At 37.2% G+C, this 19,479-nt stretch overlaps 1 protein-coding gene across 11 annotated transcripts in view; it reads left to right on the plus strand.

Annotated features, from left to right (window-relative positions):
- BIRC6 (baculoviral IAP repeat containing 6) overlaps nucleotides 1-19,479 on the plus strand; it is a 165,159-nt gene that overhangs the window by 92,132 nt on the left and 53,548 nt on the right. For all 11 annotated transcript variants that reach the window (XM_070734154.1, XM_070734156.1, XM_070734158.1 and 8 more), the window contains 8 exons: nucleotides 525-1,317; nucleotides 2,378-2,521; nucleotides 3,962-4,091; nucleotides 6,938-7,069; nucleotides 9,096-9,263; nucleotides 12,077-12,250; nucleotides 13,748-13,944; nucleotides 16,499-16,799. In XM_070734154.1, coding sequence (XP_070590255.1) covers nucleotides 525-1,317; nucleotides 2,378-2,521; nucleotides 3,962-4,091; nucleotides 6,938-7,069; nucleotides 9,096-9,263; nucleotides 12,077-12,250; nucleotides 13,748-13,944; nucleotides 16,499-16,799 — 2,039 coding nt within the window. The remainder of the gene's footprint in view (nucleotides 1-524; nucleotides 1,318-2,377; nucleotides 2,522-3,961; nucleotides 4,092-6,937; nucleotides 7,070-9,095; nucleotides 9,264-12,076; nucleotides 12,251-13,747; nucleotides 13,945-16,498; nucleotides 16,800-19,479) is intronic.

Consider the following 19,479-nt stretch of genomic DNA (forward strand, 5'->3'; position numbering starts at 1 on the left):
GTCCCTCTTAAGACAGTAAATTATTTTTGTACAGTTAAGAAACATAGCTGTACAAACATTTTCAATAAGATGTGCATTCAAATAAACCCCAATAGAAGTAGGATTGTTTGGCCAGAATCTTCAGTATCTCCAGATAATGAAGTAGGAATATGTGACAATCAAGCCCTGTAGCCGAGCTACAGGAAAATTTGATCAAATTTATAGTTCCAGAGCCTCAAATTAATGTAAATTGGAGGAAATAATACTTTGAAGGGGGGAAAGAATTTGTGTGAAAATTACCTATTTAATTGATTTTATGTCTCCCTTTTTATTTGCTGACATAAGCTTTTTAGAAATCTCTTGGGTTGTTGTTCTACAACTATAATGGCAAACCAATAGCAACTTCCCTGGTGACTCAAAACCAACACTTAGTCATGCAGTGTGCTTTTTCTGTTATCTGTGTTTAAATAGAATGATTGAATTCAAGGCTAGCTTATGTGTCATTAATATATATGGTTTTCTAATTAGTTCTTTTTTCTCCTTAGGTCTCTGTTTAATTGGTCCATGTCTCTTCCGTGCAATGTGGTTTTGAAGAAAGCTGTTGACAGTCTCCTATGTTCTATGTGCCATATTCATCCAAGTTATTTCTCCTTACTCATGGGATGGATGGGTATTACTCCTCCCCCTATCCAGTTGCAGCACAGACTGTCTATGACAGATGATAGCAAAAAACAGGATCTTACTTCGTCTTTAACAGATGACTCTAAAAATGCACAAGCTCCCCTTGCACTAACTGAATCGCACTTGGCCACTCTTGCTGCCTCATCACAGTCTCCTGAAGCGATTAAGCAGCTATTGGACTCAGGGTTGCCCTCCCTCCTTGTAAGAAGCCTTGCCAGTTTTTGCTTCAACCATAGTTCTGCCTCTGATTTCAGTACTCCATCAACAGACAATTCCCAAGATAGGATCAGAAGACACCACGTTCCGCAGCACTTTCATAAAATGCCCATCACAGCAGATTTAGTTGCGCCTGTACTCAGATTCTTGACAGACGTTGGAAACAGCAACCTTATGAAGGACTGGTTAGGTGGCTCTGAAGTCAATCCACTCTGGACAGCACTTTTATTTCTACTCTGCCATTCTGGTGCTACTTCTGGAGGACACACTGCACCACCACCACAACAACAACAACAGAATAGTGCTAAACCTACTTTGCTTACTTCAGCTTCAGGAACAGGACTGACTACTCAGCAGAGAACAGCAATTGAAAATGCCACCGTTGCATTTTTCTTGCAGTGTATTTCTTGCCATCCTAATAATCAAAGACTGATGGCTCAGGTAACAAAAAATTATCTGAATAGTCGATGTAGCATAAAATATCACTTTAGCTGGATTTGAAGGACTGACTGAGAACTTCTTTTTTCTGAGATTTTACTTGTAGTATGGCTAACTCTTCTGGCACCTATGATGAGATCAGAATTCAGTAAATGTAGTGCAGAACAACACAGTAACCTTACAGAATAAAGATCTTGGAACTGCTGTGATTCTTACACTACTGTGTAACATGGCAGGCAACTTCAAGAACATACATAGCAATAGCAAATTTTACTACAGATCAGAATGGGTTCTAGCTATGTTAGCAGAGGTGGGTTCGGACTGACTCTATAGAACCGGTAATGGGAATTCCCACCCGCTTGACAAACCTGCAGCAACAGCTGGCTGGACACCCTGAATCGTCTCTCTCGTGCATCTTGTTTTTTGCTTCTATGCATGCAGAAGCAAATGGTCTGTTTCAAGGTCTAGTCATTAAGTACCCTGTTTCCCTGAAAATAAGTCACCCCCGAAAGTAAGACATAGGAGAGGTTTCATAGAATTGCCTAATATAAGGCATCCCCTGAAAGTAAGATATAGGAGACCTTTCATTTCGCAACATTCCTGAACAGAACACTGCTGTCCATAAATTGCATCCCCAAACGCTGCATCAATTAGTTTTAAAACACATCCAATACGCATCCAACATGCAGCTGCGTGTTTGGATGCATTTTTGCTGCAGCAGGATACAGGATACAATTAATTGGAAAAAAATAAGACATCCCCTGAAAGTAAGACGTAGCACATCTTCGGGAGCAAAAATTAATATAAGACGCTGTCTTATTTTTGGGGAAACACGGTAGGATTGGAATAGCCCATTTCAACAGTGGAATGTGAGTTAATGAAGTTCCTGTAGGTAGGTATACTCTGAAGGACCTAATTTAAGAATTACAAAGGGGAAAAAATGGTGAAACCAATAGATCAATAAATGTATACCCTATTGTAGATACAACTAAATAAATATTCATAATTATAGCTTATGAATGCTTACAATTCTGTCTGAATTTCCCCCCCATTCCTTTCATAGGTTCTTTGTGAACTCTTCCATTCCTCTCCTCAACGAAGCAATCTTCCAACATCTGGAAATATTTCAGGGTTTATTAGAAGGCTATTTTTGCAGCTGATGCTGGAGGATGAAAAAGTGACAATGTTTCTTCAGTCACCTTGCCCAGTAAGTTATCTCTCTACATTCACTAGTACCACTGTTACCTACCCCCATTGCTAGGTAAAACTCACAGTTTGTTACAAAAATAAAACGTCATCATATCAGTTCCTACTAAAAAGGAAATATTAAAACAGCAACCAAGATGAAACGGATGTTCTAAACTTCTTTACTTGAAAAGGAAAAAGGAAGGAATAGCACATGCTACACAACCAGAACATAAGCAATAGAGATTATCCCCTTATTCAGGACCAATGAATGGCAGTTGGATTAAGTAATTAACATGGAAATGTATTACACTAGTAACTGAGGCATAATTAATACTAACAGATTGTAAAATATAGAATTTATCAAGATGTGAGAAGCATATACTCTTCTCCTTTTGCACCTTATGATTTCAAGGTTATCTAAATTTTAGTATAAAAGTTATGCATATGGACAATTTACAGAATCAGTGATTATGACTATTTTTAAAAAAATAAAGATCATTTGTTTTGGGGAATTTAAGGACAGGATACTCTTCCTATTGCTATTGGCAAATATCTCCAGTAACAGGTTTCCCCAAAAAAGATAAAGTTATCTGACCAAAAGAACTAATTTCCCCCTCCCCACTCCTCAAAACAAACTTTAATGTTACCTTTTCCGAAAGCTTATCCTGCCCAGGAATCCTCAAAACAAAATATCTTTAAAGAAAAAGGAAGTGAACTAGGGTATTCCGTGTGCAGCTTCTTCCAAACTTGACTTGGGGCACAATAGAATGGAATAGAATATAATTCTTTATTGGCCAAGCATGATTGGACATACAAGGAATTTGTCATGGTTGCATATGCTCTCAGTATACATAAAAGAAAAAATATGTTTGTCAAGAATTACTAGGTACAACACTTAATGATTGTCACAGGGTACAAATAAGCAATCAGAAAACAATATAAATCGTAAGGATACAGGCAACAAGTTACAGTCATACAGTCATAAGTGGGAGATGGTTGATAGAAACAGTGAGAAGACTAATGGTAATAGTAACACAGTCTTAGTGAATAGTTTGACAGTGGTGAGGCAATTATTTGTTTAGCAGAGTGATGGCGTTTCAGAGGCTGCCCCCTTCTTTTTCCCCCTTATTTTTGGCCAAGCTTTGGAAATGAGCATCTGTAGCTGATAAAGCTTCTGGATACTCTTCATGGGCAGCTTCATGTAGACCATATTGCAATAATCCAGTATGCAGGTGATTAGTGCATGACTGACTATAAGTCGAGCCTGTCATTGCAGAAATGGACTCAATTGGTGCACAAGATGAAACCTGTACAAAATCCTCCCAGCCACAGTTTCATTAAGCAGGAGTTGTGAATCTAGGCAGAATCCCCGATTCTACACAAACACACACTATGAAATGTTTACAGTGTTTTTTATTTGAAAATCCTTAAAACAAATGTTATGTTTCTTAACTTTTAGTTGTATAAAGGTAGAATTAATGCTACCAGCCACATTATTCAACATCCAATGTATGGGGCAGGACATAAGTTCCGGACTCTTCTCTTGCCAGTCTCAACAACCCTGGCAGAGGTTCTTGATCGTGTATCAGGTAACTTGCTTTTATTAAATAGGTATTTTTTTATTCTAGTCTATGAAAAGTGTGAAAGAGGGAGGGAGGGAGAGGCAGAGAGAAAGAGAGAAAAGCCTTTCATTTATGGATTTATACATAAAACAAATGTTTTTTAATTCAGGTATAAATTTATTGCTCAATACAGAATTTTCCATGGTGGAATGTACAGTGATACCTCTACTTAAGAACACCTCTACTGAAGAACTTTTCTAGATAAGAACCGGGTGTTCAAGATTTTTTGCCTCTTCTTAAGAACCATTTTCTTCTTAAGAACCTAAGCCTGGATAATTTCCCCAGAAAATTTGAGAGTGGCATGAAGGCCCAGCCAGTTTTCTGCTATTCCCCCTTTAATCCCGGCCATCTCGGGCTTTTCTGGGCTGCCAGAGGAGCCTTTAGGGGGCGCTTAAGGAGGCTTTGGCAGTCCAGAGCGAATGAAGCATTTTCCTTTCTCTGGGCGCTTGGAGAGGGGGAAAGGCCCCATGGTCCATCTAGTCTGCCATTATACTACTTCCTGTATTTTATTTTAGGATGGATTTACAGTGGTACCTCTACTTAAGAACTTTTCTAGATAAGAACCAGGTGTTCAAGATTTTTTTTGCCTCTTCTTAAGACCCACTTTCTACTTAAGAACCCGAGCCCAGAAAAATTTCCCAGGAAATTTGAAAGCAGCATGAAGGCCTGGCCAGTTTCCTGCCATTCCCCCTGGGTTTCTCTTTCTGGCACAGTGTATGGGAGGCAGCCTCGCGCCGGGTGTATGGGAGGTGCATGCTCTTCCTCACCGCCTCAGAGTCCCTCTTTTTTTTTTTAAGCCTTAAAGTTTTGGATTTTTTTAAATTCCCCTTACCTCACCTTCTTTCTTCGGCAGCTACTGTCCTCCTCCTCTTCCTCCTCCTCCTCCTCCTCCTCCCCAAATTCCAAGCTTTTATTTCTTTCCTAGTGGATTTGCACATATTATTTGCTTTTACATTGATTCCTATGGAAAAAATTGCTTCTACTTACAAACTTTTCTACTTAAGAACTTGGTCGTGGAAGGAATTAAGTTCTTAAGTATAGGTACCACTGTATAATAAAAGGGTGTATTTATATCAGAGCAGAAGAGTACATCTGTATTATTCCATAATACTCTTTATTTTAGCAGCTTTACAGCAGTTTCATTAGAGTTTTAAGAACCAGGTATTGCTCAAAATTTGGCATATTTAGAAAGATGCTATAAATAGAGAAAAATATTTCACCAATATATTATTACTAATTTGGAAGGCAATACAGTGATCCCCCGCTCGTTGCGAGGGTTACGTTCCAGGAGCCCCCGCAACGAGCGGGTTTTCGCGAAGTAGCGATGCGGAAGTAAAAACACCGTCTGCGCATGTGCAGACGGTGTTTTTACTCCCACAGCGCTAGCGAGGAGCCGAAGATTGGGGGCGGGGCGGCTGTTTGCCGCCGGCATGGAGGGCTTCCTAGCAGCCCCCCAAACCCGGGTTGGGGGTCCGGGGGGCGCTTGGTATCGCCGGTTTTGAGCTGAGTCCGGAAGCGAATTCGCTTCCGGACTCAGCTCAAAACCGCCGATAGCAAGCGGCAAGGAACGCCTTGTCTCGGCGCTTTCGAGCTGTCAGCTCGAAAGCGCCGAGACAAGCCGTTCCTTGCCGCTTGCTATCGGCGGTTTTGAGCTGAAAACCGGCGGTTTTGAGCTCAAAACCGGCGATACCAAGCGGCAAGGAACGGCTTGTCTCGGCGCTTTCGAGCTGACAGCTCGAAAGCGCCGAGACAAGGCGTTCCTTGCCGCTTGCTATCGGCGGTTTTGAGCTGAAAACCGGCGGTTTTGAGCTCAAAACCGGCGATACCAAGCGGCAAGGAACGGCTTGTCTCGGCGCTTTCGAGCTGTCAGCTCGAAAGCGCCGAGACAAGCCGTTCCTTGCCGCTTGCTATCGGCGGTTTTGAGCTCAAAACCGCCGGTTTTCAGCTCAAAACCGCCGATACCAAGCGGCAAGGAACGGCTTGTCTCTGCGCTTTCGAGCTGACAGCTCGAAAGCGCCGAGACAAGCCGTTCCTTGCCGCTTGCTATCGGCGGTTTTGAGCTAAATCCGGGAGCGAATTCGCTCCCGGATTTAGCTCAAAAGCGGCGAGAATGAACGGCGTGGGCGGGCGAAGGGCGGGCGGCAGCGAGGAGTTTGCGTGGGCGGTGGGGAAACTCCTCGCTGACGCCAGCAAGAGGGGGAAGACCCAGGGAAGCCGCTGCCATCTACGCATGCGTGCCCGGCACGCATGCGTAGATGGTATTTTTGACTTCCGGGTTGAAAAATAGCGAAGTACCCTGTTCGCAATGGTTGGGGACGCAATAAACGGGGGATCACTGTATAGCAACATGGGATCTGTTGGTTTGAATTACGGCACCCATTATTCATAGTTACAAGGCAGAAGTGGTGTTTGTGCAGGACAAATTTGACTGGTTTTAGAATATACAATAATGTAATGTATATATTCAAGTTGCACCAATTCCACCTTATTTTTTTCCTGTTTATCACTGATAACAAGACTGAATGAATCTTGTATGATGTGTGCATATTACTGCTATGCAAGACATGCAAAGGAAGTACTTCGCAATGCACACATCACACAAACACACCACCTCCCTTTGATTATGGTATCTCTTTTGCAGGCTTATATGACTGTTGGCCTTTTCTGCATGCCTGTCCACATACAGCCTCTTCATTTTGTTGCAAAGCATCTCTTTCAAATACTTTCTACAGCCATAGAGAGTGTTTGTGTGTGTGTGTACCTTTAGATACATTAAATAAATAGTAACGATTTCTACATAATTTTGTTTCCAGATACTCCTAGCATAACAGCAAAATTAATTAGTGAACAAAAAGAAGACAAGGAAAAAAAGAATTATGAAGAAAAAGAGAAAGTTAAAGCAGACAGTGGGTTTCAGGACAATTACAGTGTTGTTGTTGCATCTGGTATGTCTAATTTTATGTCAAGTTATCATACCTGATTGGGATAGTATGAGGATCAATAAGCTAACTTTAATATTAAATTTAAAGCAGCGTCAGTTATCTTGATGCTTTGCATTCATTGGCCAGAAGATTGGGTCATGGTAATTTACAACTTATTGAATTAAAGTTATGTCATGTGTTGAAGCAAAGGTGAATGGGTGTAGCATTAGGCAAAGAGAATCCTAAACATTTTTCATCATCACCAGAGTCCACAACTCTCTCTTACCTTCCAGAAGAGATAATAGAAAAAAACAAAAAATAAAAAAATCTGAATGGAGATAGGCTGAGAAGAGGGATAACAAAATTAAATGAAGATGGGGCATTGAATATTAATAATTGGATAAGGAATAAATATACAGTCTGGCCTTTTATGTATGTAGGCTGAATTCAATGAGATTAGACATAAGGAAAAGCTGAGAGTGATGACTCTACAAAAATGTATGTAAAATCTTGGAGTAGAAGATGTTTTGCAGTGAAGCATGGTGAGGCAGAAATTTTATCTCCCTTGCAACAGAATCTGCTGTGTTATGAGGATATATAACATGATTCTTCCATCTAATCATATTACATATGATATTGTTTCTCTTTTAATACACTGGTATTTTGGAACCCCTTTGAATTTTCAATGTTTTTCCTCAAATAGGACTTAAAATGTGATCTATTTTCCACACAAGTCCTAAAACTGTAGAGGACTCAATTAAGAACTATACTGCACTATCATGTTTCACAGATGGGATATGGTTCTTATGTTAGAATGTGGCATTCACTGTCCCCTGTTCTCTTGATGAGGGTCTCATGAACACAGACATTCAGCAGTGCAAGAGAGGCCTTTAGTTCCTTAGATCAGGGGTCCCCAACCTTTTGGATCTCAGGGACCACCAAGGTCATACTTTTAAATCCTGCAAACTGCCAAATCCGTAATTTAAAGTCCCGCAGACCACTAATATGATTTCTTTTAAGAAAAATTCATTTGTAAAATAATGATCAGAGAACTTTCATTAATATGAAATGCACCCATTTAACATAACAAAATTATATATGCTTATTTAATTATAACAAAATCATAAATGCTTATTTAATCATAACAAAAGCTTTAAAGATTGTTTAATTATAACAAAATTATTAAAGGTAGTGCAATTATTATAAAATAATTGAAGATTATTTGATGGTGGCTTGATGATGTTGTTGGCAAAGTCAGTCCCACATTCCAGAACTGTAGCTGTCCTTCCCTTCCCTTTCCCTCCCCCCTTCTCCCTTGACTGGATTAATTGCTCTCAGCCATATCTGGCCCAGGGCCCAAGATTTCTCCATGGACCACCATAATTTTCTCACAGACCATAGGTTGGTGACCTGGGCCTTAGATGTTACCCTGGGCTTCTTTGAGATTTCCCTGATTATTACACACCTTGCTTTTTGGTGTGATCTTGGTTGGCCAAACACTCCTGGGGAAGGTAAGGATGGTGCTAAATTGTCTTCAATTGAACACCATCTGCCTAATATTGGACTGATGGAGTCCAAACTCTTTGCCAATAGTTTTATAACCTTTTCCAGCCTTTTCCATCAACATCTCTTTTTCAGAGATCCTCAGATATCTCCTTTGTTCAGGCCATGACATACTCCCATGTACCTGTGTTGTGAAGATTGGCTTTGATAGTGAACACCCAGACATCTGTTCTTTAAATAAAGCAGGCTCTGCCACACTCACCCTTGATTATCATCCATTGATTGAATTTTCCCTTACTATCTTGCTAGAGATTCACATACTGTTGCCAAATATTTAGCCTTGGATTATTTCCCTGAATAAATAATAAGTGTAATGTGTTTTGTTTATCTAGTTTTATGACTTGTATGGAGAACAGATAGTATTTTGGTTACATATATGCAGAAATATTGAAAATTTTAAAAAGATTCACTAACTTTTAAGCATCAGTGTAAATACTGTTGAGTTGCATTGCAAACTATAAAATGTAACACTTCATTTTCATTTTAGGTTTGAAATCTCAGTCAAAAAGGGCTGTATCTTCCACACCACCTCGTCCACCTTCAAGACGAGGGAGAGTGGTAACAGATAAAGGAGGCAGCTCTTCCGCAGGAAATGATTCTTCCAGTAAAACTATTAGTGTTCCTGTTTTTCACCTATATCATAAGCTGCTACCAGGTAGTTTTCTGCTTCTTTTTTAATTAGACCATGTTTTCCAAGAATGCCAAGGCACATAAAATAAGGTTGAAGACTTACAAGGATCTGCACATTTTCTCAGATTCACTATAAAGAAACCTTGGTTTGAAATCAGAAGTTTTCTAATTATATGAAATAATCCTATGGAATTGTCTCTATAGGCCTGGAACCTTAGCATTATAAATATATCTAGTGTTCATGGCTAAACTTACAGTTGAATCAGTTACCGTATATACTCGAGTATAAGCCGAGTTTTTCAGCCCAAAAAATGGGCTGAAAAACACAGCCTCGGCTTATACTCGGGTCATTGACAAAGTCACCACACGAGGGCGCCATTGCTTGAGCCAGAGCGAGGAGGCACCAGCTTTTGTCCCCTCTGGCACGCCGTAGATCCTCTCCCTGCCTCAAGCAAATGAGGCAGCCATTTGCTCCAACCGAGAGGGGGAAATAGCAATGGTGAGTAACTATTCCTTGCTCTATCTGCATTACCCTTAGTCGGATTAAAAAGGCCCCCTGCTGTCAGATTCTCCTCCCCCTCCTTTGAAAGGATTTAAACTGTTTAAAAAATGGTATTTTGTGGTAGTTGCTGTCCTTGCTTGGATAGGATCTAATAATGTGTTATGAGGCAGAGCTAGACAGGAATTCTTTTTCTATCTATCTTTCTATCTATCTATTTTTCTATCTATCTATTTTTCTATCTATCTATCTATCTATCTATCTGTATCTATTTCTATCTATCTATCTATTTTTCTATCTGTCTGTCTGTCTATCTATCTTTCTATTTATATCTATCTATCTATCTATATCTATCTGTATCTATTTCTATCTATCTATTTTTCTATCTATCTATCTATCTATCTGTATCTATTTCTATCTATCTATCTATCTATCTATCTGTATCTATTTCTATCTATCTATTTTTCTATCTTTCTATCTATCTATTTTTCTATCTATCTATTTTTCTATCTATCTATCTATCTATCTGTATCTATTTCTATCTATCTATCTATCTATTTTTCTGTCTGTCTGTCTATCTATCTTTCTATCTATATCTATCTGTATCTATCTATCTATCTATCATCTATCTATCTATCTGTATCTATTTCTATCTATCTATTTTTCTATCTTTCTATCTATCTATTTTTCTATCTATCTATTTTTCTTTCTATCTATCTGTATCTATTTCTATCTATCTATCTATTTTTCTGTCTGTCTGTCTGTCTGTCTGTCTGTCTGTCTATCTATCTTTCTATCTATATCTATCTGTATCTATCTATCTATCATCTATCTATCTGTCTGTATCTATTTCTATCTATCTATTTTTCTATCTTTCTATCTATCTATTTTTCTATCTATCTATTTTTCTTTCTATCTATCTATCTATCTGTATCTATTTCTATCTATCTATCTATCTATTTTTCTGTCTGTCTGTCTGTCTGTCTATCTATCTTTCTATCTATATCTATCTATCTATCTATCTGTATCTATTTCTATCTATCTATCTATCTATTTTTCTGTCTGTCTGTCTGTCTATCTATCTTTCTATCTATATCTATCTATCTATCTATCTATCTATCTATCTATCTATCTATTTGGTTTTCTATGCTGATAACCTCACAGCAGCTAATGCTGAAGCTCTTCTTTGGATACACTTATTTATTTGTTTGTTTGTTTGTTTATTTATTTAATTGGATTTGTATGCAATCCCTCTCCAAGGACTCAGGGTGGCTCACAGCATATATAAAAACAGAACAATAATGTAAATCCAATTAATGATGAGAAGGAATCCAGTTTTGAAGGATTTTAACTCTTAGGTTTTAGCTTTGTTCCTGATCGAGCTACTTTTTTTACTTTTTAATTTATTGTTAATATTGTTAATTTGTTTACCCTCTTTTAAATTTACAGAGCTAGTTTACTGGTTTTCTTTAAAATAAATATTCTAAAACATGTCTCAATTAATGTAATTTTATTGTTTTCCATTTTTATAAGTTACCAGTAGCCACTGCATTTTCTAACCTCGGCTTATACTCGGGTCAATACGTTTTCCCAGTTTTTGTGGCAAAAATTGGTGCCTCGGCTTATACTCGGGTCGGCTTATACTCGAGTATATACGGTATTTGATTCAATATATGATATAATGTAGTGATCTGTTTGGGTAAATATGTCTTGATCACATTTTGTCAAACAAGTATTATAATAGTATTTAAGTATTTATCCAGACTAATATTGTACGTGTAGTTTTATAAAGGAAGCCCTTGACTTATAATCATTCTTTTAGTCGTTCAGTTATGGTGGTGCTGAAAAAAGTGACTTATAACCAGTCCTCTCACAACTATCGCGGTATCCTTCTGGTCACATGATCAAAATTAATCATTGGCAACTAGCATGTATTTTCACTGTTCCAGGGTCATGTGATTTCCATTTTCAACATTCATTGGGGACCTCTGACAAAGTCAGTAGTAGAAGCTGAGTTCACTTAATGATCTTGGCAAAAGGTCAAAAAATTGGGTGTGAGTTATTCATCGCACGGGTTAGCAATGGAAATTCGAGTCCCAGTTGTTGTTGTCAAATAAATCCCTGTAACAGAGATTTATTTTCAGTATTACTGGAAAATCTGAGGAAGCAAACTTCACCACACTTAAGGATGTGCTCCCACTAGGAACTGATTGCTTAGAAAATGAAAAAGATAGACACCGCTTATTGATTATGTTAAAGATAATTGCTTATTTAAGTCATGATTTGAATTTATCAGTTAAATACCGATTTAGAGCTTCTTGTAACTTCATGTGATTTAGGTCAGCCGCTGCCACCTGAGATGACCCTTGCCCAGCTTTTGACTCTGTTGTATGACCGCAAACTTCCTCAAGGATATCGATCTATAGACTTGGCAGTTAAGCTTGGCTCGAAGGTCATCTCAGACCCTAGCCTTTCAAAAACAGATTCATTCAAGCGCCTGCACACTGAAAAAGGTATACTTAGAATTAGCTGCTTTATATGGGCACTGTTGTGGGGGTTTTTGCACTGGTTGTTTGAAGGGTACATAAATGTGGAAACTTGCTGAAACTTATTTATTTATATTTATTTAAAAAAGAAGGACACATATATATACTTGAGTGTCTTGGGTCCTCCTTTTTTTAATTTTTAAGAATTTCAATAATTTGTTCTGCATTTGTCATAATGATAAAAACAGCTGGCTTCATGCGTGGAATGCTGGCTTTGAACTTAAAATGGGGTGTTTCAAATTCAAGACAGTACACATAATTTTTCTCAATCCTAGAAAAGGTTTTGAGTTTTGATGTTTTTGTTTAGATCAAATATGGGGGAAAGCTTGAACAAAACAGCTCCATTTACGTTCTGTCGAGCTCTCTGGTAGAATCCTCCCAAAAATGCACAGATACAATTTTCAGACACACACACGTTTGAAAATTCAAAACAATGTTCTTTATAATGAAAATTCACTTAAACCAAGCCCTCTTTTGGTATAGCAAAGAGCACTTGTCTCCAAACAAACTGGTAATTTGTACAAGTCCCTTATCAGTTCTGAGATACTTAGCTTGCAGCTGTGAGGCAATTCACAGTCCTTCTTCTTTCACAAAGTGAAACACACTTTGCCCTGGTTTAGTTTCAAAGCGGAGAAAAATCAGCACCCAAAAGGTCAAAGTCACGAAACACAACGATCAGATAATCCTCCACAATGGCCAAACCCACAGGCTGCTATTTATAGCAGCCTCACTAATTACCACAGCCCAACCCAACCACAGGTGGCCTCATTTTCTTTGATAATAATCTCTCAGTTGTTGTTGCCTATGCATCGCTCTCCGCATGCGTGCCTGTATCATTAACTCTTGTTCTGAATCCAAGGAGGAGCTAGATAATTGATCTACTTCTGAGCTGTCTGCCACACTCTCCTCCTCCCTGTCACTCATGTCTTCTTGGTCAGAGGAGCCTTCATCAGCAGATTCCACCGGGGGCAAAACAGACCTGCAGCATGTGTATGTCTCCCCCATATCCACAGTCCTTGGGGCAGGAGCTGGGCCAGAGCTAACCACAACAATTTAAAAAGCTGAATATATTCTAGTAGAGGAAAACTTGAAGCATTTTCAATGTTCCAGCCACCAAAAACAAAAATTGGAACGAGTTTCTTACTGCCCTATTTTCATTCCAAGAATAAGTGAAATGGCAGTCCATGTTGTTTCCATTTTCCTCTTGCCTCAGAAATATAAAATTTCAGAATCTTCTCATTGCTTTTTTCATAGTTTTTGACAAACATCTTAATAATTTTGCCTATTTATGCAGAAATATACAAGCGTTTTATTTGTCCAAACTTACTTCTCCTACTTAATGTATACTCTATCTAAATGGTAGTATGCTAGGCTATGTAAGTCTATAATATCCAAGTAAATGTTATTTAATAATATTTTTTTACAAGTTTGGTTATTTTTGTGTGTTATGTTATGCACAAATAGAGCATGCAGATTTATTGGGACCTTGCCCTGAAGATGAAGCAGTCACTCCAGTTGAAGAATGCATGGATACAGTGCTGGATGAATCTTTTCTTGATGCATGCCCTCTCCAGTCCCCGTTGCAAGTTTTTGCTGGAATGGGTGGGTTGGCCCTCATTGCAGAAAGACTTCCTATGCTTTATCCAGATGTGATTCAACAAGTAAGTCAAAAGACATGTGTATAATTTATCTAATTAAAAGTTTAAAATCTATGAGAAGAATGGAACAGATGGATGGGCTTAATGGTGGCTAAGGTACTGAAATGTGTGCATTGTTGTTTCTATCTTGGCATTTCATAAACATGGGAATCAATATTCCAGTTAGGTATTATTACATTATAAACCTGTGTGTCCCCTGCTTAAAAAAATTTAGTTAATTTTACTTGTATAGAGATGGATTAATATAACGATTAAAAGAGCTAGAATTATTCAGGGCTTGTTGGTACAGAATCTGAGAATGTTCTAAAGCATTTTGTCTCAGTTTTATTTATTCACATTGTAGAATTGGTAAATGTTGCTATTGATACATTCCATGATTTCAAACTCATGTTTATTCCATGTATACTGGAAAATAACTCTTAACTTTGAATTAAATTAAAATAAGAAATTCAATATTGAAAACTGCCTCCAGATCTCTTAATGTCTGTTTTTGTAGGGAAAGGCTCAGAGGCTCTTGCATCCTCTTACTAAATTTTATCTGGATTTCCAAATAAATTATTCTACCATGCTAAGATATTTATTCCCGTTTTCTCATTTATATATTTAAAAATTTAAAAAATGAAACTTTACCCTGGAATATAACTTACATACATTGATAACTGATTTTACTAATTTGTCTGAAGTGGTGTAGGATTTCCTGCCTAAGAAAGGGGTTGAACTTAAAGACCAACAAGGTCCCTTCCAACTCCTATTCTGTTCTGTTCTGTTTTAATGGAAAATCCTGAAGAAAGTTTAAAAGATTACATTTAAGTAATCCTGTATCCTCAGAATTGTGAGTCAAATTTGTATTTGGTTGAAAAACATTGTCAAAAATAATTCATCCCCATGAAACGACGTCTTGACTCCTTGTATATATATACTGTATATTTTATTGTGAATAAAGTGAGTACATTTGGAGTACATCTACTGCAAACATGACTAAGCCAGGGTTTAACTCAGCTACCTTATCTTAATACTAATAATAAATAATAGTAAACAGGACACTGTTATATGATTATACTTTTATAGATCCTGTTAAAATTGATATGTCTTTCTGGAAGTATAGTTATTCTCTGCTATTTAAAAGAAGATACAGTTTAATAGCACTGGGCCTCTTGAGATCAAGCATTTATTTTAAAAAGCTTCATTATGTTAAGTTGTCTAGAACAATAATAAAGCAGTCTTTAAAAAATAAATCTAATAATTTGAACAATTCTATAGACATTTGACATTGATTTACCTCCTGCCTGTGCTGAATCATCTGGCGGTTGGGAGGCTGATAATCCTTTGTTTGTGCTAATCAGGCTCTGCACTATTTGTTGCAAGGAGGTAAATTGCTGGGAGGCAGAGGCCAAAGGGTGGCTGGGTGGGATTACATTTGGTGTATAAGACACAAACAAGTTTTCACCCTCTTTGGGTTTTTTTTTTTAAAAAAGATGGGTTTTATACTCTGAAAAATACGGTAGTTATTTACCCCTTGTATTAAACAGACCAGGTGATTTTATGGATACGGTGGACATATTTGAATATCTGAGATGAAGAGAAGGATGTTTTCTATGAATGGTTTCCTTAAAATGCTTTTATAATTCATAAAATTGTCATGGTGTATGTTGCTATTCATAAAATATGAGTCTGCCTACTGAGATTCACTACATCATCCTTATATTTTCCAAGATAATCTTTACCACCCTAGCTATTTTTTTTCTATATTTCTAAATAGGTAAAGGTTCATTTCTTTTTTCTTTTTTTACATTTTTAAATTCCATTTTTATTATTGTTTAATATAAATAACTCAAGGCAGGAAATTTACATAATGCTCCTTCCTTCACAATAGCAAACTTGTGAGATGGGTTGGGCCAAAATTACCGAAACAGCTTTTATGCATAAGACAGGACAAGAATTCAGTCTCCTGGTTTTGAAGGCAACATCTTTACCACTATGCCAGATTGGCTCTTTGTTTTTTCCCCTCTATTTTCTAAATACATCTATGGAGCTAAATATATCTTAAGGCCAAGAGGCATTCCTGTTGTAAGTAAAGGTGATTTGGAAAGTTTTGCAATATGCCAGCTTCTCATTAAGTTTTCTTAAGCTTCTAAAGTAAATGGATATTAGATTGACTGTCCCCATCATGTGGTTAAAAAAAAAGTATTGAGAAAATACAGTGTTGAGTTGTCTCAAAATTCCAACACTGGAAGAAGTAATAGAATAGAAGTAATAGAAAATTCCTACTGGTATATTTACTTTCTCTTAAATAAAATATAAAAATATAAATGTTTTATTTGAATATATGGCTTACTTTTTAAAATGCATGGCAGATATTTTCATAGAAACTTTCAACAATACTTGCAGATCTGGTAAATCTTGATTGTCAAATTAATTTTCAATTATTGTTATTCAATTGTCAAGAATGTTGTAATTAAATCAAGGAATTATTTACCAATATGGTTTCCACCTTAAATTTACTCTTTAATTGTCAATCTTAGAGGATAGTATTGAGCATCTTCTTTTCTTTCTGAAGGTGAGTGCTCCAGTGGTTACATCCACCACCCAGGAGAAGCAGAAGGACAGTGATCAGTTTGAATGGGTTACCATTGAACAGTCAGGAGAACTGGTTTATGAAGCCCCAGAAACAATTGCAGCAGAACCGCCACCAATCAAATCAACAGTCCAAACTATGTCTCCCATACCTGCTCATTCTTTGGCTGCTTTTGGATTATTTCTTCGCCTCCCAGGCTATGCTGAGGTGCTACTTAAAGAAAGGAAACATGCCCAGTGTCTGCTTAGATTGGTGCTGGGAGTTACAGATGACGGTGAAGGAAGTATGTACTGTAACTACTAAGTATATTTGGGGACTACTGCTAAACAATTATTCTGAATGTGCAATTAGACAAGTACTGTATTTGAAACAGATAAAACTGGCTTCTCGATGGAATTTGGGATTTTTTCTGGCTTTGGAAGCAAAGCATGTGATATTGAAAACTTGTCCTTAAAGACATATATCTTCATGCTTCCTTCATTGCACAGGGTAAAAATTGTTCCAAGCTAAAAACAATTAATTTCCTTTTGAAAATAATGAATTATTATTGTTTCCAGGGCTTCTCATGGATTTTTGAATAATAGCAGTAACTGACAGCCTCAGTATCATTGGCTTTGTCCTGTCTTTTTGTATTAAATAAGGACATTGGTGGCTTTGCAGAAATTAAATACCTACACATTGGCCTAAGTTTTTTTATCTGAGTTATTTTTTCTTATATGAACTTATTAAAATTATTTTTTTCTTATCTGAACCAGGTTTAGACAGTCTTTCACATAATTAATAAGTCAAATTAATCTTGATCTGCTTTTGCTTTCCTTCCCTAAGTTTGCGTTGCAGCTTTCTTATATTATACAGTACACACATTGGGAGACAGTGCAAGCCATGTTATCAGAAAGTTACTATGTGGATATTCTCTCTATTGGTGTGCAGAAGCATGCTTGATTGTAGCCAAAATATTTCCCATTTCTTGACCGCTTGCCATTCTGCTTGTTATTAATGTCTTTCTTTTACATATTATGAGAAATTATTGTTTGATGGAATTCAAAACAATATAAGAAGGATATCAAGATTTCCCCCAAACAGAAACTTCACTCCAATTGTAATCTTAATACTATTACCTACACCTCCATTATCACCACCCCATACAGAAGGAAATCACATATCTGAATAGAATAGAATAAAATTATTGGCCAGGTGTGATTGGGCACACAAGGAATTTGTCTTGGGTTTATATGCTCTCAGTGTACATAAGGAGAATAAAATATATTCATCAAGAATAAAAAGATAGTGATAGTCAACATTACTAATAGCTATCAAATCACACTAGAAAACAAAAACAATATAATTGAAAGATAAAAGCGACATGGTTATTATAATAAGTGGGAAGAGATAGATAATAGTAAGGAAGATAAGGATAATAGTAATATAGTCTTAGTAAATTATTAGACAGTGTTGTGGAAATTATTTCAGCACGTTAATCAGAGTGATGACAATTGAGAAAAAACTGTCCTCGTGTCTAGTTGTTTCGGCGTGCAGTGCTCAGTAGCATCGTTTTGAGGGTAAAAGTTGAAACAATTTATGTCGAGGATGTGAGGGGATATTTTCACAGCCTTCTTTGACTCGTGCAGTAAACAGATCCTCAGTGGAAGGCAGGTTGGTAGTAATTGTTTTTTATGCAGTTCAAATTATACATTGAAGTCTATGTTTGTCTTGTTTGATTACAGAGCCAAACCACACAGTTATAGAGGTGCACAGGACAATAATTCCTCTGTAGAATTGAATCAGTAGCTCCTTAAGCAGTTTGAGCTTTCTGAGAAAGAATATTCTTTGTTGAGCTTTTTAAATTATGTTTTTGATGTTAGGTTCCATTTTAAGTCTTGTGATATGATAGAACCTAGAAAAGGACTCTACTGTTGATACTGTGTTGTCCAGTATTGTAAGAGATGATAGTATAGGAGGTTTTCTTCTAAAATCCGCCACCATTTCTTCGGCTTTGAGTTCAAGAGATCAGAATTGCCCCCACCCTCCTCGCCTTTCGTAAGCTCTTTAAAACCCACCTCTGTCGTCAGGCATGGGGGAACTGAGATATTCCCTTCCCCCTAGGCCTATACAATTTATGCATGGTATGTTTGTGTGTATGTTTGGTTTTTAAATTCGGGTCTTTTAAATTATTTTAAATATTAGATTTGTTATATGTTGTTTTACTATTGTTGTTAGCTGCCCCGAGTCTACAGAGAGGGGCGGCATACAAATCTAATAAGTAAGTAAGTAAATAAGTAAGTAAGTAAGTAAGTAAGTAAGTAAGTAAGTAAGTAAGTAAGAAAGAAAGAAAGAAAGAAAGAAAGAAAGAAAGAAAGAAAGAAAGAAAGAAAGAAAGAAAGAAAGAAAGAAAGAAAGATTTTTCTGGTTGCACCACAAAGCTAGCTGTTCAACTTCCTGTCTGTATGAAGATTAATTGTTGTCTTGAATGAGACAAATCACTCTTGTATCATCTGCAAACTTCAGTATTTTAACATGGGGATGTTTTGAGATTCAATCATTCCTGTATAGAACGAAAAGAATTGGAGAGAGCACACAGCCCTAGAGGGCTGTGTTTTACTGTGTGTTACTGCCAGTGCCAAGAATTCTGATGGATATTCTTCAGTTTCACTACTGATGGCTGCATACACAGAACAAGGCTCCATATTGGAAAGAAGTAGGGATGTGTCCTGCCCCTGGGCTCAAGACAGTTTTAATAGCAAAAAACACACTGTTAATACTATAACCCCAGTGTTATAGGTATCTATTACAGACAATGACCATCAATCCCCAACCACTGATAGATGCTTTCTTCGGGAGAAGTAAGCTTTTTCCCCCCCACTGAACATCTTGAAAATAAATGAGATCAAACATCATTCTATGACTAAGACTATTCATCTCTTAAACCCATAAATAATTGTAGCAAAGTATAAAATGATTGTGCT

This window comes from Erythrolamprus reginae, chromosome 1 (assembly GCF_031021105.1).
Source record: "Erythrolamprus reginae isolate rEryReg1 chromosome 1, rEryReg1.hap1, whole genome shotgun sequence".
Lineage (NCBI taxonomy): Eukaryota > Metazoa > Chordata > Lepidosauria > Squamata > Dipsadidae > Erythrolamprus > Erythrolamprus reginae.